At 34.1% G+C, this 24,722-nt stretch overlaps 2 protein-coding genes across 2 annotated transcripts; one reads left to right on the forward strand and one right to left on the reverse strand.

Annotated features, from left to right (window-relative positions):
- Window positions 1-5,050: 5,050 nt before the first annotated feature.
- LOC121981279 (cysteine-rich and transmembrane domain-containing protein WIH2-like) lies at window positions 5,051-11,187 on the forward strand. Its single transcript, XM_042533723.1, has 3 exons — window positions 5,051-5,207; window positions 5,314-5,509; window positions 10,917-11,187. The coding sequence occupies exons 1-3, from the start codon at window positions 5,159-5,161 to the stop codon at window positions 10,960-10,962; spliced, it is 291 nt and encodes a 96-aa protein (XP_042389657.1). The 5' UTR covers window positions 5,051-5,158; the 3' UTR covers window positions 10,963-11,187.
- A 363-nt stretch (window positions 11,188-11,550) lies between these two features.
- Window positions 11,551-24,424, reverse strand: LOC121981278 (dual-specificity RNA methyltransferase RlmN-like). Its single transcript, XM_042533722.1, has 8 exons — window positions 24,245-24,424; window positions 23,944-24,106; window positions 19,286-19,396; window positions 19,012-19,146; window positions 16,837-16,941; window positions 14,919-15,088; window positions 14,729-14,828; window positions 11,551-12,000 (listed from the first exon to the last, which is right to left on the reverse strand). Exons 1-8 carry the CDS (start codon window positions 24,334-24,336, stop codon window positions 11,758-11,760), a joined length of 1,119 nt encoding a protein of 372 aa, XP_042389656.1. The 5' UTR covers window positions 24,337-24,424; the 3' UTR covers window positions 11,551-11,757.
- Window positions 24,425-24,722: the final 298 nt, after the last annotated feature.

The raw sequence follows: 24,722 nt of genomic DNA on the forward strand, positions 1-24,722 counted from the left end.
AGGACTTTCACCTAGCTTCACTCACTAGGGTTTTCCATCTGCCTAGCTTCACCCACTAGGACTTTCACCTGGCTTCACTCACCAGGATTTCCATCTGCCTAGCTTCACTCACTAGGACTTTCACCTGGCTTCACTCACCAGGATTTCCATCTGCCTAGCTTCACTCACTAGGACTTCCTTCTGCCTGGCTTCACTCACCAGGACTTTTCTTCTGCCTGGCTTCACTCACCAGGACTTTCATACTGCCTAGCTTCACTCACTAGGTCTTTCATTTTGCCTAACATCCCAGTTAGGACTTCCCAGTCAAGTATCCAGTCAACCTTGACCTACTTGACTCTTCTTCAATCAATATCTTATTGTCAAACATCTAAACCCAAACCAAGACTCAGCTTGGTTACCCAGGTCAACCTTGACCTGAGGGATATTGCACCAACACTCAGTACTAGGCAGTCCGGAGACTGTCAAATACTTTATTTATCATGTCTATATTGTGCTAACTTTATTTTGCAGGGTATGGTTAGTTTCTGGGACTAACGTATCTTATAGGAAGTGAGTTGAACACATTTGCCTCAGATGAACAGTACCCGAGGCGTCCTCCAAGGAGCTTGGAGGCGCCTCGGGGTCACTTGCAGAGACGGCCTCGCAGCAAGGTGCGAGGGCACCTCCATGGAGCTTGGAGGCTCACTGGACACTGGCACGAGGGCGCCCTCCATGGAGCTTGGAGGCGCCCTCAGGAGGATAAGCAGCGACGAAGCAGGACTTATCCACGCGCAGCTGGCCCAAGGATTGAAGGTGCTCTCAATGAGGTTGAGGGCGCCCTCAACAGGCTATATATGCCCGGTTCAACCAGCAGCAAGAATGCAACAAAAAGTGACAATCCTTCTTCCGTGTGTTGCTCAAAGATCAATTCTACAAAGCTGTAACTCGACACCAATGACCTGAAGTTTCAAACTCTCTTTTTTTATTGTTGGTATAATTTCCATTTTGCTTTATATTATAAATCAAAATTGTATATTTCCAAGCTTATTGTAATTGCCCAAAGTAAACGCTCAACGAGCGTGGGCCTTGGAGTAGGAGTCGCCTTAGGCTCCGAACCAAGTAAAACCTTTGGTGTTCGTGTGTTTGTAATTGTTTGATTTATTTCCGCTGCATATTTTACTCGATAGTTTCCCGAAACGAAAGTGAAATGCACAAGCGTTATTCACCCTCCTAGCGCTTTTCGATCCTACAAAGTCATGACTCTAATACCAATTGATAGAACTTGTAAAACCTAAGTCGCAGGATTCTAAGAACCATATAAAAATTCGCATGTAGGAAATACAAGAACATATGAGCATGGATCTAGTTTCAAAAATTAATCATGGCACAACAACATAAAGAATAACCAAAGACAAAAGAACATGATTGAAGAGACATTCTTGTCTTTTGCATCGTCTAAAAATAAACCCTGCGGAGGAAGAAGAAACATAGCGGAAGCAAAAGGAATGTCTTTCAAAGGGCTTAGGATTGACTGTGCTGAAAAAACTCTAGGTCTAATAGGGAACCTCGAGTTGTGTCAAGATGATCCTCTAAATCCTTGAGATCAACCCTAAATATAGTGCACATCTATTATCAGCCCATAGATGATAATATATGCGGGACTATAGGTCCCTATATATAGTGACATCTATTATCAGCTCATAAATGATAATAGATGTGAGACTATAGGTTCTACACATACAAGGTCTACATCCAACAACTAAAACCCAAAAAAGCCTAAGTTAGATCACATTAATGGGTTCAATTTGTACTCATATGCATAACTTAAAATTAAATCCACCAATTAGAGATAATGACCAACACATTGCTCTCAATATATTAGGTCCAATTGACGTTTGAGTGCATAGATATAATCAAGAGAACTAGACAAACACATAGGAGATAGTTTCATGTTAATCTAAGGATGTTTGGTCCATCATCCTATTCTAATGAACTAAATATCCTCGGATTGATATGAAACTAGCTCCTATGTATTCGTCTAGTTCTTTTAATTATATACATACCCTCAAACATCAATTTAATCTAATATATTGAGAGTGACGATATTTTGAACATAAATGTGTTTGAAAAATCTAATTTATATTTAAAAAATCACTGCTCTCAATATATTAAGTCAAATTGATATTTGAGAACATGAATATAATGAGGAGAATTAGAAGAACACATAGAAACTATTTTCATATCAATCCGAGGATGTTTGGTCCATCAACTGATTTTGCCCAAAATTAGTTGATGGACCAAACGACCTCGGATTGACATGAAACTAACTCCTATGTGTTCATGTACTTCTCTTGATTATATCCATTCTCTCAAATGTCAATTTGATTTAATATATTGAGAGTAGTGATTTTTTTAATACGAATATTTTCTTGTAAAAAGTTAAAAAAAAATTTCAAAAAATCATTGTTCTCAATATATCAAATTGACATTTAAGGGCGTGAATATAATTAGGAGAATTAGTCGAATATATAGCATTTAGTTTTATGTCAATCTAAGGTCGACTGGCTTATGAACCAAATATTCTTGGATTAACATGAAACTAGTTTATATGTGTTCGTCTAATTCTCCTGGTTATATTCATGCCCTCAAATATCAACTTGATTTAATATATTGAGAACGGTGATTTTTTGAACACGAATTAGATTTTTCAAATACATTCGTGTTCAAAAAAGTATCACTCTCACTATATTGAGTCAAATTGATATTTGAGGACATGAATATAATTAAGAGAACTAGATGAACACAAAAACTAATTTCATGTCAATCCGAGGATATTTGGTCCATCAGTCGATTTTATCCAAAATCAGTTGATGGACCAAATATCCTCAAATTGACATGGAACTAGTTCCTATGTGTTTGTCTAGTTCTCATAATTATATTCATGCATTCAAATATCAATTTGACCCAATATATTTAGAGCCATGATTTTTTGAACATTAATTAATTTTTTTTAACGCATTCATGTATAAAAAATCACTGGTCTTAATATATTGAGTCAAATTAATATTTGGGGGTATGGATATAATTAGGAAAACTAGTCGAACATATAAAAACTAGTTTTATATAAATCTGAAGTTGTTTAGTCTATCAACCAATTTTATCTTAAATCAAGTTTAATACAACAACACTGTTGATTTAAAAGCAAATCAGTCGACTTATTTTATTAGCATTCGACTAATTTGCTCAAAATTTTAAAAATTTGATTAACTGGTAAAAAATATTAGTCGACTGATTTTCAAACAAAAATAAATTTAACTGATTTTAACATCAGTCGACTGATTAGGGATAAAACGAAAAGTGGTATGTGATTTGATCATTTTAAAATTATCTTACGTAATTTGGTAATTTTTAAAATTTTATCTAAACAGTTAAGTAAAAAATTGAAAATTAAAAATTTTATATGTTCAAAAAAAAAAGAAGAGTTCAAGAATCTTATTTGTGGTATTGATTAGTGATTATCATCCTTGTATTATTTATAATAAGCTTATGACATCGTTTCTTATGTTGTTCATTGTTAAAAATGATTTCTAAATCGATTGCTACACTAATATAATGAATTAAGAAAAATATTCATCATCAGATAATATTGTTGAACCATACCTCAATTGATTCAGAAATTAATTGTGGAGAGATAAAATGGATATTATATATCTGATTTGAAAATTTTAAAAATTATTTACGTGGTTTAGATATTTTAAAATTTTAAATATATGGTTTAGTAAATTATCATATTTTTATTAAAAACTTTTTATCCATAGATATTTTGGTTCTCGAAGTTTTGACTAGAACTTTATAACGTTGAAAATTTTTAATCAAAATTATTTTAAATAATTTTAATTTTGACTAAAGCTTCTAGAAGTTAAAATAATTTTAATATTAATTAAAAATAATTTAATTAAGAAAAAATAACTTCAAGATTATTATAATTAATTTTAATTAAAATTATTTTATATTATAGTAATTTCGATCAAAGTTACTATTAAAATAAGAGTATTTTTTAATTAAAAATAATTAGATAGAATGCTTTTTAATGGTAATAAAAGCCGAAATAATGGACCGAAAAGGACCAGGAGTCAGAATTAGAAATTTTCCAGGGGTGGTTCTGCATATTTGCCCACATTGATTCAAATGCGCGTGTAGAAATGTAAATAAAAATATATAAATGGGTAAATATTAAAAGTTAAGGATTTGACGTCGGTCGCTTTCGCGGCACGCTGATTCGTGCTTCGTTTCTTCCTTCGTCTTTGACCCGCTTGTTAGAAAGAGCAGCCATTTGACCGAGTCTAATAATATAATTCAAAATAACAAAATTGCTTCAAATTATTAATATATATATTATTATTATATAGTATTTTAATTTTAGTGGGAATATGCTCGCATGAATTTTTATCATTAGCTACGGACAACATAAAAAAATTGAACCATAGAAAGCGGCCGCCCCATAATCATCGTCCCCACCCTTGACCGTCAACTTTGAAATGGACGGCCCAATCCTCACGCTCCCAACATCTCATCCCAATATCCCATCACAGCCGTTCGTTTCGTACAACCGACGGTTTAATAATTAATAGGTTTTCACGAAAGACCCCTAATAATAATAATAATAATAATAATAATAATAATAATAATAATAATAATAATAAGTACTTCGAATATTTGTTAAAATCTAACTAACTTATTATCTACGATTACCACATAAATTACTCATTCATTAATAAGATTCATTTTAATAATAAATATAATTATAAAAAACTATCTCTAATTTAACATTTTTTTGTAGGTATATTTTAAAATTAAATATAAATGATTAAATAAATTAAATAGATGAAAGAGAATTTTTAAAAAGGAAAAGGTACGATCGCTTTTTCAAGCATACCTATACCTACTCACTTAAAAAGGAGTTTTTAAATTTTAAATAAATTTGGAAAGAGGTCGAGTCTTTAAAAACATTTGGTAATTTGACGGAGAATTTTGTAAAGTTAAACATAATATAATAAAAGTTTAGAGGCAAAATGCGAAAAGGACTAGTATAAAGTTTTCTCATCGTGGTCTTCTAAGCCAATCTTCGTCTGTTCTGCTCTGGTTGCTTCGGATTTGGGGAGGAAGATCGAGCAGGACGATGAGCTACTACAACCAACAGCCTCCCGTCGGCGTCCCTCCTGCTCAAGGTAATCTCCGATTTCAAACTGATGCCGATGGTTTTGATTTGGGTATGAATGATTTCTGCTGGCCGTGAATTTCTGATTGATTTTAATTTTGTTTGTGAGGGATTAGGTTATCCGCCGGAGGGGTACCCCAAGGACGCATACCCTCCGCCGGGATACCCGCCGCAAGGCTATCCTCCTGCGGGATATCCGCAGCAGGGATATCCGCCAGCAGGGTATCCCCAGCAGGGATATCCGCCGCCCTACGCCCAGCAGCCGCCGCCGCGCCAGCAGCAGAGTAGTGGACCTTCCTTCGCCGAGGGATGGTAACGAAACCCGATCCTTCTCTCTCTCTCTCTCTCTCTCTCTCCATCTACCTATTGTTCTGCACTGCTGCCGGATCTGGCACATCTGGAGAAGATTTCGTCGATGGAGAGAAGGTACATAGTCGATCAAAAGGGGCAGAACTTTTGATGAAGGAAATGTAATAATTCCGCGAGATCGAGCGAATCGATCGATCTTGATCAAAAGTTCTATCCTTCTGATTTTTGTCTGGATTTTTTTCTTCTCCGTTGACGAAGTCTTCTCCACAGCAGGCTTTCGCCGCCGTCGGCTGGTGGCTGAGCACAGCCTGGTCCATCGGGACCACGCCACCGGCGCATGATAGCGTAATTGTCGTTATCGTACCAACCACTGGCAGCTAATTCCGCAACATTTTTTTGTTTTTCTTCCGTTGTTTCACCGTCGATGCTGCTATGTTTATTACTTAACGTTGAGATGAGCCAAGTGCGGACCCACGATGATAGTTATGTTTGATCAAATGGTTCTAAAAGGGTCCGCACAGAGTTTCTCAGTGCAGGTCCTTTGGGGGAAAAAAATAAAATAAAAGGAAATTAAAACAGTGTCTCTTATTATTTTTTTAAGTAAAAAGGACGCATTATTTTAAAACAAAAATATTTTGATATTATTGTAGCCGCTGTCATCGTATTGGAACAGAAGGGTTCAGTTTCGTTGATCCCTTAATTAAATATACACAAATAAATTATGGGAGTATTTTTTACCCTAACATAATGACTTTTTACCTGGATGAGATTGGATACTAACCGGATATTTTATACTCTGAGAGCTATCGAAATAGCTGTTATCTTCGTAGCTATTATAATACGTAGTCAATTATGTCCTTAGTATAGCTGCTATTACAATGTTGATGCGATTTTGATGAAGTTGGATTGGTATTGTTGGAATTGAAGTAATTTTGATCGATAAATAATATTTTGGTATAATAATACTTTTTAACTCCGCCCATGATAATTGGTCATGGTCGATCCTAAGCCCGGATAAAGGAGAAGGGTTGTGTTAGGTTGCCAGTCAGCGTCAAACTATGACAAATATTCAATGAATGAATTCATTAAATTATTGTGCTAATGTTAGGTTGTTCCCCGGAAGGAACACGTTGTAGGGTTCGATTGTAACGTCTCGACAAGAACCGCTACATCTCCAAAACTCGGGTGTAGTGATAAATATGCAAGAGTTCGCGTTACAGGATCTGACTGTAACGTCTCAGCAAGAACCGCTACATCTCCATGAGAACTTGAGTGTAGTGTTAAATAGGCAAGAGTTCTCGCACCATAAGTTAGATAAGAACAAATATGAAACATGGAATATAGAAACTCTCACTGGTAAATCAATGGAGGTAGTAGATATGATGATTAGGAGAAAAATTAGTATTTTGTGTGTACAAGAGATAAAATGGACAAGCGAGAAGGCAAAGATGATAGAGAACTCGGGTTTTAAATTATAGTACACTGAAAAGAGTAAAGCAAGAAATGGAGTGGGTGTCATTGTAGATAGTTTGTTAAAGGATAAAGTTATAAGAGTAGTTAGAAAAGGGGATAGAATTATAGTCCTTAAAATAATAGTGGCGAAAGAAACTATGAACATAATTAGCGTATATGCACGACAAGTAGGATTAGATGAAGCTACCAAATCAAGGTTTTGATAGGACTTAAATGAAATATTACAAAATATTCCACCAAATGAAATGATTTTAATAGGAGGTGATCTAAATGAGCATGTCAGAGTGAAAAATGAGGAATATGAGAGAGTACATGGGAGTTATGGGTTTGGAACGAGGAATGAGGAAGGGGAAACTATATTAGATTTTGCGATAGCATATGATCTTATATTAGCTAATACGTTTTTTAAGAAAAGAGAAAATATATACAATTCTTAGAATTAAGTGGTGGAAGTTAAAGGATGGGAAATAAAATATATTTAAGGAGAAGGTAGAAATACAAGCATTAGGTGAAATATACGATGACTCTAATACAACATGGGATAAGATGATATCAAAGTTGAAAATAATAGCTGAGTGTACTCAGTGAGTCAAAGGGACATGCACCACTAAGTAAAGAATCTTGGTGGTGGAATGAGAAAGTACAAGAGAAAGTAAAGGAAAACGAATAGCTTATAAAGAATTATATATTTGTAAGATCGAGGAAAACTTAAAAAAATACATAATAGCAAAGAAAAAAGCTAAGAAAGTAGTGAGTGAAGCAAAAAAATGAAACTTTTGAACGGTTATATCAAAAATTGGATACAAAAGAAGGGAAAAGAGGCATTTATAGAATAGCTAAAGTGAGAGAAACGAAAACAAGAGATCTTAGCCAAATAAAATGTATTAAAGATGAATGTAATAGGGTATTAGTAAATGATAGAGAAATAAAAGAGCGGTGGAAGAGGTATTTTCATCAACTTTTTAATGAAAGCTTAGGTGACCAACTTAACTTAGGTAATTTAATTAGGTCAAATGAGCATAGGAATTTTAATTTTTATCGTAGAATTCAAACTTCAGAAGTAAAATAAACTTTAAATGAGATGCATAATGGAAAAGCTGTTGGACTAAATGATATTCCGATAGAGGTATAGAAGTGCTTAGGGAAACAAGGTATTGAATGACTTACAAAATTATTTAGCATGATATTAAAAACGAAAAGAATGTCTCATCAATGGAGAATAAGTACTCTAGTTCCCTTATATAAGAACAAAGGAGACATACAAAATTGTGCAAACTATAAGGGTATTAAACTAATGAGTCATACTATGAAACTTTGGGAAAAAGTAATAGAAAAAAATTAAGGAAGGAGACCACAGTGACAAAAAATCAATTTGGGTTCATGCTTGGAAGGTCGACAATAGAAGTTATACATCTCCTTAGACAATTAATTGAAAAATATCAGGAGCAAAAATAAGATCTACACATGGTATTCATTGACTTAGAAAAAACTTATAATATAGTCCCAAGAGAACTTATATGGAGAATTTTAGAAAAGAGAGGTGTTGGCGTAACATATATTGAACTAATTAAGGATATGTATAAGGATGTAACGACCAAAGTAAAGACTTCGAGCGGTGCAACTGAAGCATTTCCAATAAAGATAGGGTTACATCAAGGATCAACCCTAAGTCCCTATCTTTTTACACTAATTATGGACGAACTCACTACACACATCCAAGACACGGTACCGTGGTGCATGTTGTTTGCAGATGATATTATTTTGATAGATGAGACACGTGAAGGAGTAAATGCTAAGTTAGAATTTTGAAGGGAAACACTAGAAGGGAAAGGTTTTAAGCTTAGTAGATTAAAGATAGAATATATGAAATTTAAGTTTAGCAATATTAGAAGTAATAAAATAATTGTTAAGATAGGAGAGGACGAGTTGCTCGGAACCGAGAGATTTAAATATTTAGGATCATTTTTACAAAATGATGGAGAGATTGAAAGAGATGTCTTACATAGAATACAAGCAGGATGGGTGAAATGGAGGAGAGCGTCGGGTGTTTTATGTGACCGTAAAGTACCTCTTAAACTTAAAAGTAAGTTCTATAAAATCGCAGTTAGATCTGTTATGTTATATGGAGCTGAATGTTAGGCTATGACTCGAGCACATGAGCAGAAGATGAGAGTTGCAGAGATGAGGATGTTAAGGTGAATGTGTGGACATACGAAGATGGATAAAATAAGAAATGAGAGCATTAGAGAGAAAGTCGGAGTTGCATCTATTGAGGACAAACTCTGAGAGACACGTTTAAGATGGTACAGACATGTACTTAGACGACCAATAAATGCTCTAATTAGATGATGTGAAACTATGATAAACATGCATATCAAACGAGGAAGAGGAAGACCAAAAAAGACTTGGTTAGCAACAATAAAACAAGATAAAATTTATTTAAATATAGATGATGATATAATAGAAGATAGAGCTCAATGGCGTAAAAGGATTCATACAGCCGACCCCACCTAGTTGGAAAATGCTTGGTTGTTGTTGTTATTGTTGTATAATAATACTTTTTTATAGCAATTTTGATAAGTAAGAGTAATTATGATGGTAAAAAGTGAATACGCTCGTCCCCAGCGCCCTCGTCAACTCGTCCCAGGATCAACATGGATGAGGTAAATCACGGGCGGCTACTAGTCTTTAGAATAGTGACTAGTACATAAGGAAGATTTGAATCCCAAATCTTATGATGGTAACATTTCATGTGCTAGTCACTAGATCGTCCCGAGAGAACTAAGTGAGAGTAATTATGTCACCTATGACCATAGCTGCTGCAATAATCCTAAAATAAGAAATTTCTGAATGAAAAAAAAAAAAGAGTGGAATGTCCTTTTAATATATATATTTTTTTTAAAAAAAACTTTTTGAAGATAAAAAATAGCCTTTTGATATTTGCTCTAACTATTTTTCCTAAAAGCACTTTAACTAACAATACCAGCATCTTGTGGCTCTTCAATTGTTAATAATATGAGTGCGGAGCAAAAATTTATGGATGTTAGGAAAAAAAATATTTTTTTTTTCCCTTTTCCTAATAATATCCATCAATTTTTGTTCCATACTTGTGTTTTTGACAATTGAAAAGTCATGCTCGTGCTGTTATTGTTAGATTAATGTGCAAAATACTTATACGAAGGGACCTACACTGAAACTTTGTGCAAAGTAATGGTGCTAAATGAGACAAAGTCATTTATGAACTATTCGAATCTTCGCTCGAAAAAAAAATTATTGATTAAGTTAACGAGCTGAACTCGAATATAATTTCGATCTCAAAAATATTATCAAGCCAAACTCGAGCTTAACAGTATTTGATTCATGAACTCATGAACATATTCATTTAAAGACTAGTGAATGTTTTTGTTAAAAGACTCACAAACGTATTTGTTAAGAGACTTATTTATATTAATTATTATAATTAATTATCTTAAAAGAGCTCAAACTAAGCTCGTTTAATTTTTACACGAGCTTTTTTTTTAACCGAGCTCAAGCCAAAGTCGAACTATTTAATTTTGTATTAGGAACCAAGCTCGAGCTTAAGAACTAAAGCTCGAATCGAACTCGAATCGAACTCGAGTCGAACTTAAGGACAACGAACCGAGTCCAAGCTCAAGCCTCTTATTGTTCTACTCAGCTCGACTCGTTTATAGCCCTATGTGCAAGCCACCTTTCGAACCATTCAATCAGAAGGATTAAATGTAAATCAATCTGAACAGCCAATTAATGGTCCAGATTGATTTTTCTTCTCTTCCAATGGCTTAACAAGAGGTTTTAACAAAAAAATCTGGCCCTCTTCATATAAGTTTTTTTTCCCTTACTAGAAAATGAATCCAATCTTTCAATAGTGCCACATATGCCTGCTAATTTTTCTTCTCTCAATTTTCTGTTTCTGAAGCTTGGCTGCGCTTTGCTGCTGCTGCCTTCTGGAGGCTTGCTTCTGAGAGTGGATAAGAACTGTCTCCTATATCATATGAATTTGAGGATGGCATTGATCCTGTCAACTAAAGATTCCTGAGCAAAATTATCATGTAAACATTGATCTGTCTTTCTTTTTCATGTAATAGTTAGAAACTTAACTTTGGTGTGTTTTGGTGGTTTTGCATTTGGATTATACTATCGTCATGATTTCTCATTATCGAATAAAAATGAACCATTTGATGGTAGTATTTGGCTTGTTAAATACTCTGGAATGGTACTAAGGAATCTCTTCCACATGAAAAGAAATGATGCATTCATATACTTCAAATGCAAATTGTTGTTGTTTCAAATACAAGTATCTCGATGCCCTAGAATTTGTATTGTTGATAACAAATTGAATCTCTTTCTTCTACTGTTAAACTTTTAATTCAATAGGCCTTTTTCTATGTAAGTATACTGGATTTTCCAGGATTTCCCACGAAATATCTATTTGATCTCAGTCAAATTTGTTAGTTTACAAATTTTATTAAATTTAATAAAACAAAGATAAGTTATATCAAATGTAATCCGATCAATAAAAGTCTATCATTGATTTGGCATGCAAGTTTCAGTGAGCCTAAACTATGCAAAATACTTTTTACTAGTCAGTAAAATTTATCTGAATTATACAGTTTGTCGTGAAAATGAGACGTTGAAAGCTAGCATTTCGGGCTAAGGTGAAATCTAATATTGAACAGAAGTACTTGCCTATTAAATTTGTGAAAAGAGCTGGCATTGAGTGCGCAAAATTTGACCAGCTAGCTGCAGTGACCACAATGTCAGATATGAAGATCCTCAATGTCAGTCAATAGAGTTGCACCACCAGTTGATCTTTGTTCTGAAAGGTTCAGAACCAATTGCCCACAGGCACCACTGATATCTTGACCCATCTCTTGTCGGATTGTTGTCCTGATATTATACACACCTCTAAGAACTTTCTGGAATCTTGTTACGCTCTGCTCGCTGCTAGTCTTGAAAGAACTGGAACTACCGATCGGATTGAAAGGAATCAAATTTACGACCTGTCCATAAAGGAAAACGTTAGAAACAGGAGCTTGCAGAAGATATCACCTAAGAAATCACGATAACATCAACTAACCAAACAAATTGCATATTCCTAAAAATCCTATTTATAAATGACATGACTAGATCAGGAAAAAAAATGCAAACCTAAAGGAAACTAATGGTTTGGTCTACTTTGACCATATGCTAAAGTTTAACGGAATTGCATATTTGATCTGCTATATCATTATTGAAATGAAACATTCTATATAATTTTGAAATGATACAGCAAAAGATCAGCACAATTCAATGTGGCCTCATGATGGATAAGAGAAAACAAAAAACAAGAACAAACGCTCAGAAAAGGGACATATAAGTTTATTTCACATAGACCTGGAACAACGTCCTACACTACAATATTCATGATTTATGTATCAAGCACCAGATTGTTTGTAATTATAACATTGATGATCCATTGGGAGAAATTTTCCTCCCATCTCTCTCCAATTAAACATATTCTTAAGCAGGAAATGCATGCATATACGTTACTTAACAGATCACGTATCATCAAGAAACAGAGCATGTACAGAACAACATGTAGTCCCACTATCCTGTAGACTACTTATTGGGAGGGCAGGTCCTCTAGTTCGCAATCCCTGGTCCCCTCCTAGTTCCTTCCTCAATTTGCACGTCGGATCGCGATGAGAATCTAGCCAAAATTGGCTTCGATCTCCCCTGGGTCCGCCTTCCAACCTAAGTTGTAGTTTGGGTCGAGCTAGGCAGCTGGAGGCCATCGGCGGTGGGCAGGCCGCCCCTCCCCCCCCCCGGGTGCCATGCAGTCCATCCACCGCCGGGGCGGCCTCCTGCCGCTTGGCTTGACCCAAACTATAACCTAGGTGGGAAGGCGAACCTAGAGAGATCACAGCCAATTTTGGCCGGATTCAGACAGCAATCCGACATGCAAATTGAGGAAGGGACCAGAGATTGCGGAGCAGAGGATCTAAACGCACTTATAGGCATGATTCTAGGATCCCATTTTTCATACCAATTGGAACCACAACAAGATACTGAATAGGACACAGCTCCATCAAGAGGAAAGTGTCACTTAAATTGCAACCATGCACAACAGATGCATCTCTAAATCAGAGAAGAAAATCATACACAGTGACACAAGTTGATGAACCAAGTTAGATGACAATTCAAGAGTGAAGCATTCATATTCATCACTCATTCTCACAATTGACTATAGGAGCTTGGACATAGTTCTCTTCGTAAAGCCATAAATTAGGGCAGTTGTCCTTGCAAAAGGCATAATGGATAAATATCCCCGATATATGGATTTCAGAGAGTGCTTGTCCCACAAAGGACTGATAGCAGGCTAAAGTTCTCTGGGCCAATCAATATATATTTCCTTTCTGTATTATAGATAGATGTGGTATGGCATTAGCTTGACCATTTCCTAACATCGAACACAAGACAATGTGTCCCAATTATTTCTGGAAACCAACATAGTATAGGATGATAACTTAATGTTTGCCACATAAGTAAAATAAAGAAAGTAACTGAAAATATTTAAAGATATATCTTAGACAAGAACCAATCATTTGATATCGAATACGCCGAACAATTTTAGAAATGCAGCTTTGGATTTCATTCCAACAGACGGCAATGCAGCGGCCAAGCCTATAAGAAACTACACAATTCACACTGATTAACAGGAACAAAAGTTAATGTGCAAGATTAATCTTGTGTCTACTCAAGGGAAGCAAGGGGGGATAGAAAGGAAGAGTGTCGGAGCAGGGAAGAAGGGACCAGAAAAGAGATAAAGGAAGAGTGTTTTTCTTTGTTTTGTCTACTTGAAAGGAGACGAAAGAAGAGGAAATGAAGGGAAATAACAACTTAACCTTTAACTTTTGTCATTCTCAAGACTTGCAAGGTTAAACTGGTCTTTTTAATATTTTTCTTCCCTTTCTCCCCTCTTCTGGAAGAAAATAAAAGTAGGGACAAGAGAGCTCACTTTTACTTCTTTTTTTTTCCTTTACTTTTTATTCTTACACTAAGTAGACAAGAAAATGACTTTCTGTCCTCCCTTCTCTCTATTCGGGATTCCTTCATCTCAAGTAGAAGTGTTTTTAGTGGCAATCAACAGAACTTGTAGAGTATAAGACAACTGTTGGCATGCAAACCAACAAATTCTTTAGCCTCAGAGCAAATAAGATGCATCCATAGATTCTACAGTAGATTTACTAGTAATATTCCAACCTAGAACTCCAATAACTAATCCTTGATTCATGAGAAAAAATCATTAGTATATTTAAAAAAAAAAAAATTGTAGGAGAATCCTGATAATATGGAGCATGGGAGGATTGGTGGAACAGCAACTTGAGCTACTAGCCTCCTAAGTTGAATCAGAGCAATCTAGTACGGATATAAAGGTAAAAAACAGAAAACTAAAAACAAGTCATTAGATAGTATAGAGTCCAATTGTTCCCAATTGCATCTGTCAGTTTCATTTTCACAGGAATGTCTCATGTTGTCAGGCATTGAACTATGGTAAACTACTGTGCTTGAAATTTATCTGCCCCTGGTCAAAATCATACACAAAGTTTGTGCAGAATCACAAGATGCTGACAAGTTACAACAACAGATGGTAAGCAATATATTGAGATAACTAGTGTTTCATGCACTTGATCATTTTTCTAAACTTTTTGCACAACCAGAAATCATGTTTATAGACAAGTGGCCTACCACATGAAATGTTTCTAGTAATTTGCCAAGCTGGTGGGCATGCAGCTCCAAATCGTTGACCCCATCAAGCATGATGTACTCAATAAAAATTTTCTGCTGACTGCAATCAAAATTGAAAAAAGAAAATGAAAATCATTAACCTCTGATATAAAAAATGTTAGTATGCAGGAGATATTATTTTAGTTCTTACGTGTTTGTTTGATAGGTCTGTAATGCATCCATAAGCTTTCCTATAGGAAAAGCTCGTGCTGCTGGCATAATATGACAACGGACATCCTGATCTGGTGCATGCAATGACACAGCTAAATTTACATTGGGAAGATCACCAGGTAGCTTGTTGATAGCATGAATTATCCCAACCTAGAGAATTCATGGAACAAATTGCATATTCTTTCAGACAATTGACTGTGCACTTTAAGGCAGCTTGTTATCAGTTCAGGAGTAACAGATTTTAATTTTTACAAAAAATTGTTTGTTTCAACTTTTTAGTGGATGGTGGAAAAGACATTGCAATAAGATTAAACTAGCTTCCTTTGCCAAAAATAGCGGAAACTGGAAAGTAATAAAAAAAACTAGAATTATGATATCTAATTGTCTGTATTTTTCCTATATATATATATATATATATATATACGGGTGGTTCCTAAATAATAATAAAAAAATCACTAACTCCTTTTTACAGGAAAAAAAATGATGTTATGTGAGGAAGGATCTGATTGTGTATGAGAAAGAGAGAAAACAAACCAATGAAAGATGAGATATAAGAAACTAAGTTATTGCAACATAGTTTAATTGTTGAATTTACACATGATCACGACTTCTCAGTTTCTTCAAGCACATTGTGATAATTATCAACATGTAGAGGCATCCTAAAAAAGGCATTGGCGGAGACCATGGTTTAAATGACGAGATTTCGGTCCCAGACCAGAACGATACAGTTTATCATATCGTGCCGTACCGATATGGTTTCGGTATTTTTTTTATTTATATATAGTAATTATTAAATAAATATGTTTATTGTGTATAATTTAAAAATAAGTTGTATATTGATTTTATATAATTTCTCAATTGTTGGACAACTTAATATGGTTAGAAAAAATAATTAAATATAATTTTTTAAAAAAATTAATTAATTATTAATTTAAATAATATATATTTTAAATAGTAAAAATAACTAATTAAACAGTAAATAGTAAAAAATTATAAAATAAAAAAAAATATCATAATATAAATCTAATTTATTAAAAAAATTTAAATTTTTAAATGAAATTTAAAATAATAAAAAAATATCAGAATATAAATCTGAATTGTTATAATTTTTAAATGAAATTTAAAACATTAAAAGATAAATTTTCAGAATATTAATTAATAAAATTAATTAAAATTTTTTATATATTTTATGGAAATAATTTAATTAGGGTTTATAAAAATTTGTTCGAAATATCACACATACTTGAGAATTGTTTAAATTAATTAAATTAAAATTTTAATTTACTGTGTTAAAAACATCGCCGTGAATCGCTGCGAGGGATTGCGGGGGCGTCCGACGGCACCGAAAGTTTCCCATGACGCTCCCAACACCGCTGGAAGCTTCCCACGGCGCTTCCGACACGTGAGGTGCCGGTTTTGCCAACACAACGGAACGGTAAATACCGTCTGGCACGGACCGACATTTCACTCCATGGTGGAAACAAAAGAAAAATAGGATTTAAGGATCTATTACATGGGATTATGCCATCAGGTTTATGGGAATACTATATGGGATCATGCGCACACTACATGAATAATGGAATACATAGGGATCGGAAACTCTAAAGCTACTTCGATCTAATGAACTAAGCTTATAGAAATCTCTCTCACAAAAAAAAAAAAAGTAAGTTAATGGTCATTAAATCAGAATGGCCAACAAGAAACTGTCTTTTCTCTTATCTAACAAATGAGTCTAGATATCAACAGAAAAAAAAATCTAGCCGTCATATGATTTGTTTACTTCAAAGCCAGAATAAATTACAAGACAAATGTATGCATATGGGAAAGAAGGAACAGTTTTATCATTAGAAAGACACCAGTGTTAGTTAAAAAAAACAGCATTACATGATAGTACCTACAGTTGATACAGTAATTCTTTTGGGAGATATCTGAAATGGGAATCCTGTCATGATATGGATAGCTTCTACTAAAGCAGCATAGTTGTTCAATGGTTCTCCCATGCCCTGTACAAGTTCAAACACCAATTTAAAAATTGAAAGAACCGAATAGGGCAGGTAATATGATCAGCATCTCATGATCACAAGATTTCATGTTGTTTTATGTACATGATAAAGAACCTCCAGATCGATTCACTAGATCTTTGGAACTATATAAACATTGTTTCACAGCTAAAGAAATGCACAGTATAATATCGCATAGTTTCAACTTCTTTGAAATTATTTATTAAATAGCCTAAATTCTTTTTTTTCCTAATTGTATACATGAGATTCTTATCTCTTTTTATTTATTTTTTTCCATTTTTTGGTTTTGCCTAAAAATTTTACCTAAGTAAACATGATTACTGTAGCTAAATTTTATTTTCCCAGTATGCTTATTCTGCATAAACTATGATAAATGTGCACATCAAACAAAGAAGACAAAAAAAAAGATTTGGTAAACAACAATAAAACAAGATAAAATTTATTTACATATAAATGATGATATAATAGGATATAAAGTCCAATGGCATAGAAGGATCCATATATCGACCCCACCTAATGGATAATGCTTGATTGTTGTTATTGTATATTTATTCTGCATAATTTTCTTAACTGACATTTACTGTAACTAAATTCACCGATACAATCTAGCTAAATGGTAACAAGAGGATCCATGCATATATATATATTTCACCGATACAATCTAGCTAAATGGTAACAAGAGGATCCATGCATATATATATTTCACCGATACAATCTAGCTAAATGGTAACAAGAGGATCCATGCATATATATATATATATATATATATATATATATATATATATATATATATATATTTCACCGATACAATATAGCTAAATGGTAACAAGAGGATCCATGCATATATATATAAATCCAAATCTGGTACTCAATCATGATAGGAGTTAATAAGATGCAGGAAGGATGGAAAAAACAATTCTCTGAGAGATGCAACATAATTACTATCGAGTCACTGCTTGCCGGCAGTCTCCACCAGGACAATGAGCGCGGTGGTGTAAACAGTGCTCTTTGCCACAATCATAGAGACATAAGAGCAAAGAGCAGGCCTAGATGTGATGTTGGGAGCAAGCATGGCAAGGACTTTTTCACAAGAGAATCTGAGGCAGGAGAGAAAGAACATGTTCTCGCATCCAAGCACAAAGTCAGAAAATGAAGCACCATATCACAAGAACCAAGAGATAACTGTCCTTCAACCTGCAATTCCTCTACCATCATCGCTCCTGATTTTAGGCAGAAGCATTTAATGCAAATTTGGAATATGCTGACTCCTTTGTCAATTTCATTCCATCATTTTTCTGTTAAAGTAAACATCGAAGTCCCAGATCCATACTGCATGATCCCTCTTCTGCAGAATTGCTTCCACATTCCCTCGAAGTAAACAGACCTCAAGAAACAATGGGAGAAAGGAGAAAGGAGAAAGGAGAAAGGAGAAAGGAAAAAGGAGAAAGGAAGGCCTATAAGGCAAGTTATTCTAATGCTTGTTGAGATGGCATAATAGATGGTTATCATCCATGTAAAAAGTGTCATATGTCAGCTTAAAATGTGTGTATGTGTGTGGAGGGTGTGTGTGTGGGAATATACTATCTTTAAAAACTCAAAGCTTAGGCTAAATAGAGTAACCTGCTAATGAAGACAGGAAATAGACAATTAAGTTGATCCAGTCACAAGATGAATACTCTACAAGGAGAAAACTTTTTAAATGGTGAACAGTGCTATTACTCTTTTCTTCGTCTGATTAACTTTAGGTTTCTAAAGTTCGTATTGAGATTTTTTTTAATTAAATCAACTTCTGTTTTAGATGTTACAAAAATAAAGAATTAAATGCACAACAACATTATATTTAAGGAACAAATCCATGATCATTGGATACATAGAATTAATTAAACAACGATATACTGAAGGAATAAACCCATCATTGGAGACATGGCTGGATCCTCTACTGCCTGAGCAAGTAGGTGGTGGCCTAATGCCTATCCAATGGTTGAGATAAATAACGTATGTGAAAGTAAGATGAGATATTGTCTCAAAAAACTAGTTCACACATATACCTACCATGAAAACAACATTCCGAATATTTGTGAAGCGTGATGCATACACCAATTGTTCCACAATCTCTCCTGTTGAAAGATTATTCTTAAAACCCATTGTGCCAGTAGCACAAAACTTACAACCCATCTTGCAGCCAACCTGAAAGAATCTGGTTAGAATCTAGCCTTTAACTAAGAAAGTTGTAAAAATTTTAACTAGAAGCAGATCATAAAATGGACAAAATAGCCTATCATATATTGAAGATGCAAACTATAGTCAAACAAACAGAATATTATACCTGTGATGACACACACAAGGTAGATCTTGGGCCTCCAGGACGAGGCTTTCCATTGTATTTTCCTAATCTTGTATCATATCTCATGATTACAGCTTCCACAGAATTTCCATTCTGATAACACAATTTTTTTATGAAAGAACGTAATGTATTTTAAATTTTAATAAGACAAAAAGAAATAACATCAGAAAAGATATTTCAGCTTCTCTAAAATACATAAGAAGAATTTAATAGATAAATTAGAATGAATGCTAAAACATCCATTAGCACAATCCTTGTCTATCTATTTAGTTAAATATTGAGAAATTTTACTTTTATACTTCTAATGGGCATTGAATAAGTTTTCTGAAAACTTACTTTAGTGGTATGCAATTATAGGGGTGTCAAACATTGACCCGACCCGCCAACCCAACCCAAGTCGATTCGAAAAATATCAGATTAGCATTGGGGGTTTTCGGGTTCAAATTGGGGGTTGGGGTTAAGTTTGGGTTCGGGTTGACCCGAATTTAAGATTTAGGAGTTTTTTTGGTTAAATTAAATTTTATTTTAAAAATTATGATGTTTTATGTACAAAAAATAGCAAAATGCTAGTATAACAATGATAAAATATTGAGATAAAGTAAAGAATTATAGGAAAATAACCAAATAAAAATTGGTTAGGCAGGTTATTCATTCAGGTTTAGGGTTTTTGGATTGAGTTCAGGTTCGAGTTGAGATTTTCTTATAACATTCTTGCTTCGACTCGATCCAACCCGAACTCACATGATCCATCGGAATTGACACCCCTACGCAATTAGACACCACATAATGCATATGTCATGTGTATGCATATGTGAGTGCATATGCAGTTCATAAAATCTTTTAGAAAACATGATGCATCCAAAAATATGAGTTTGCATTTATTGTATAAGTATCTAAATTAATCAACCAACCAACCATTCGAAAAAAAAATTGCATCTATCACTTGATAATTAAATTGATCATGTTAATTCATTCAACTTAATCAAATATTTTGTATGAATCTAAGCAATGCATATAACACAAATTACATGACACGTTAATACATATGTTAGTCAACCATGACAATTCATATAACAAAATGTTTACCTTTTGAGGTAAGGAGCATATATAACTTGCTCCAGAATTTTCTACAACAACAACAACCAAATCTTATCCCACTAGGTGAGGTCGACTATATGAATTCTTATACGTCATTAGGCTCTATCCCCTACTATATCATCATCTGTACTTAAATAAATTTTATCTTGTTTTATTATTGTTAATCAAGTCTTTTTTGGTCTTCCTCTTCCTCATTTGATGTGAGTATTTATCATAATTTCACATCGCCTAACTCAAGTGTTTATTGGTCATCTAAGTATATATTTGTTTCATTTTAAACGTGTCTTTCAGAGTTTTCCTTCAATAGATGCAACTCCGACTTTCTCTCTAATGCTCTCATTTTTATTCTATCAATCCTCGTATGTTAACACATCCACTTTAACAACCTCATCTCTGCAACTCTCATCTTCTTCTCATGTGCTCGAGTCATAGCCCATCATTCAGCACCATATAACATAGCAGATCTAACCGTCATTTTATAAAATTTTGCTTTAAGTTTTAGAGGTGCTTTACGATCATATAAGACAGTCGACGCTCTCCTCCATTTCAATCTTGTTTTTATTCTATATAAGACATCTCTCTCAATCGCTCTATCATTTTGCAAAAAAAATATCCTAAATACTTAATGTGCTACAACTCGTCATCTTCTATCTTAACAATTGTCTCACTACGTCTAATATTGTTAAACTTAAATTCCATATATCATGTCTTTACTCTACTAAACCTAAAATCTTTTACTTCTAGTGTTTCCCGACCAGATTCTAGTTTCTCATTTACTCCTTCACATGTTTTATCTATCAAAACAATATCATTTGCAAACAATATGCAGCACGGTACGATATCTTGAATGTGTATTTGCTCATGATTAGCGCAAAAAAGATAGGAACTTAGTGTTGATCTTTAATGTAATCCTATCTTTATTAGAAACGCTTTAGTTAATCCGTCTGAAGTTTTCACATCGTTACATCCTCATATGTATCCTTAACTAGTTCAATATAAGTTACGCTAACACCTCTCTTTTCTAGAATTCTCTATATAATTTCTGGAGCTCTATCATAAACTTTTTCTAAATCAATGATACCATGTGTAGATCTTGCGCTTTTGTTCCCAATACTTTTCAATTAGTTGTCTGAGAAGATGTATAATTTCTATTGTCGACCTTCCAAACATGAATCCAAATTGATTTTCAATCGTCGTGGTCTCCTTAATTTTTTCTATTACTCTTTCCCAAAATTTCATAGTATGACTCATTAATTTAATACCCAGTTTGTACAATTTTGTACGTCTCCCTTGTTCTTATATAAGGGAACTAGAGTTCTTACTCTCCATTAATTTAACATTTTTTCGTTTTGAGTATCATATTAAATAATTTTGTAAATCATTCAATGTCTTGTTTCCCTGAGCACTTTCATACCTCTATCAGAATATCATTAGGTCTAATGACTTTTCATTTTGTATCGCATTTAAAGCTTGTTCTACTTTTGAAGTTTGAATTCTACGATAAAAATTTAAATTTATATACTCATTTAATTTACTTAATTACCTAAATTAAGTTGGTCACCTAAACCTCCATTAAAAATTTGATGAAAATAACTTTTCCACCGCTCATTTATTTCTCCATCATTTACTAGTACCATATTGCATTCATCTTTAATATATCTTATTTGGATAAGATCTCTTATCTTTGTATCTCTCACTTTAACTATTCTATATAAAGGAACTAGAGTACTTATTCTCACTGATCAAATATTTTTTTTCATTTTCAATATCATGTTAAATAATTTTGTAAGTCATTTAATACCTTTTTCACTAGCTATTCTATAAATGTCTCTTTCCCCTTCTTTTATATCTAATTTTCGATATAAGCATTCAAAAGTTTCATTCTTTATTTCATTCACTGTTTTATTAGACTCTTTCTTGACTATTATATATTTTTTATATTTTCCTCATTCTTACAAATGGATAATTCTTTATAAGCTATTCGTTTTTCGTTAACTTTCTCTTGTATTTTCTTATTCCACCACTAAGATCCCTTACTTGGTGGTGCATGCCCCTTTAACTCACCAAGTATACTCTTGGCTACTATTTTCAATTTTGATACATCTTATCTTATGTTGTCTAAGAGTAGTCATATATTTTACCTAATGTTTATACTCCTACCTTCTCCTTAAATATGTTTTACGTCCCAACATTTAACTTTCACCACTTCATTTTAGGAGACATGTATATTTTTCTTCTATTGATATTATAATTGAGACATATATCCAACATTAGTAACATATGTTGGGTAATTAAGTTTTCTCCGAAGATGACCTTGCAATCTTTACAAATCTTTATATCCCTCTTCTTAACCATAAGAAATTTTGCCGATGACGAATTACTAGGTCGGTCCCAAGCCCGGATAAAAGAGAAGGGTTGCATTAGGTTGTCAGCCAGTGTTAAACTAAGGCAAATGTTCAATGAATAGATCCATTAAACTATTCTGTTCAGAATTTCCTATTTGGCAAAATTAGTTTAATCTAATCAATATTAAATTGAACATCACCTTGACTTTAACAAGATAGCAATTGATGAAACCTGCATGATCCTTATGTGGCCGTTAAGTCAGATGTCATGCAATCCCTCACTGCATAAGCTGGTGCAGCCACATAAATGGTTTATGTGGAGAATTTTTTTAAAATAATGATCAGTTGATTGATGTGGTGGTTTTATGCTAGATAGAATTTTTATATTTCCACATCCAACACAAGCTTAGAATGCATGGTGTGATATAGGTAGGTATGAATCAGCTCAGGTTTCATTTATGTAAAACTCAACCTTACTACAAAATAGGGAATTGTGGCCTGTCATACGCTTCCTACAACTTTTCACAGTTCAATAACTAGCTGATTTGAACTTATTTGTGCATTTAGCACTCATTTATATCAGTAGTAATATGAGAATAAGTGGTCGTCTATAATTATTATCAGAATATAATAAAAGAAATGAAACTCAAACTTCCATGAAGCTTATAATTAATTGTATCTAGATGAGAACTACTCGCACCGCCTTATCTCCCACAGTTGCAGGAGAACCATGATGCTTCTAATGGATTGTATGTACAAGGGGGAAAAGGAGGAGATATCTAGTCACCTACTTCAGTCATCATCTCATCAGCATTACACTTGCCATGCTGCAGTTGCATGAAACAGTATAGCTTCTACCTTTCCCTATACTCTCATTACACTCGAATTGGAGAGAGAGTTAAGAGAGAATAGAGGATACGCCAACCAATGAGAGAATGATTCAAACATTTGGTCCTCCTTGAACAATCCCCGAGAATGTCAGTTTGTAGCACTAACAACTACTTAACAACAGCAAAGCATATCCTACCTGGTGCATATGTATGATTTATTTGTAAATGCTGAATGAAAAGTAGATTTTCCATGGACCGTAACTAAGAGCAAAAGAATCCACTAAAACAAATCCTGCATGGAAAAATATGCAAGAAAATAAAAGGAGCCAAAACTAAGCGCAACGCAAGAAAGAGCAAGGAACGAAACCTGGAGGGTGATGAGGAGCTTGGTAGTGAGGTGGTCCTTGGAATCGATGGCGGAAGAGAGGGATGAAGTAAAGGGCCGGAACTTGGAGCGGAGAATAGGATATGCCGCTGAAGGGAGGGAGGGAACATTGCCGAGGTCGCATCCCGGGACCTGGAGGACGTACCTGCCCACATTGACGCCATCGAGCAGAGATCAAAACGAATGATCGCGCAGCCATTGCTTGATCGATGATAGAAACACAAGAGGAAATGAATGAAACCCTAAGAGGACGAATCAGGGAAGGATAGAGAGAGAAAGAGACTTCCAGATTAGCGGGACGAAATTGGGACTGATGCCGGCGCTTTCGAGCTCGGCCCGCAGGGCTCCGCCGTCGAAGACGGAGCGCAACGCCATGAATGAGAGAGCAATCAGATCGATTCGATCGGAGCAGCAATGACCGACTGGACTCAGTCACAGTTTGTTTGGGAAATCACAGATTACACTTCCAATAAACTTAATAGGTAGATATTTGGGAAAGATTAAAAACTAAAAATAAAAAAGACATTTTATCATATTCTTACCCGAAAACAACATTACCATATAAAAAAATATAATAAGATATATTTTAAATATTTTTAAAAATAATATACCATTTTAAAATAATTTTTAAAAAACGCTTATTTAATTTTTTTTTCTAAATTTGTTAGGTTGATTGATTAGTTTTTTCCCTTAAATAATCATATAATCTTTATTTTTATATTTTTTGAATTTTTAAATGCATTCATTTTGTTTGTAAAGAT

This window comes from Zingiber officinale, chromosome 5A (assembly GCF_018446385.1).
Source record: "Zingiber officinale cultivar Zhangliang chromosome 5A, Zo_v1.1, whole genome shotgun sequence".
Classification (NCBI taxonomy): domain Eukaryota; kingdom Viridiplantae; phylum Streptophyta; class Magnoliopsida; order Zingiberales; family Zingiberaceae; genus Zingiber; species Zingiber officinale.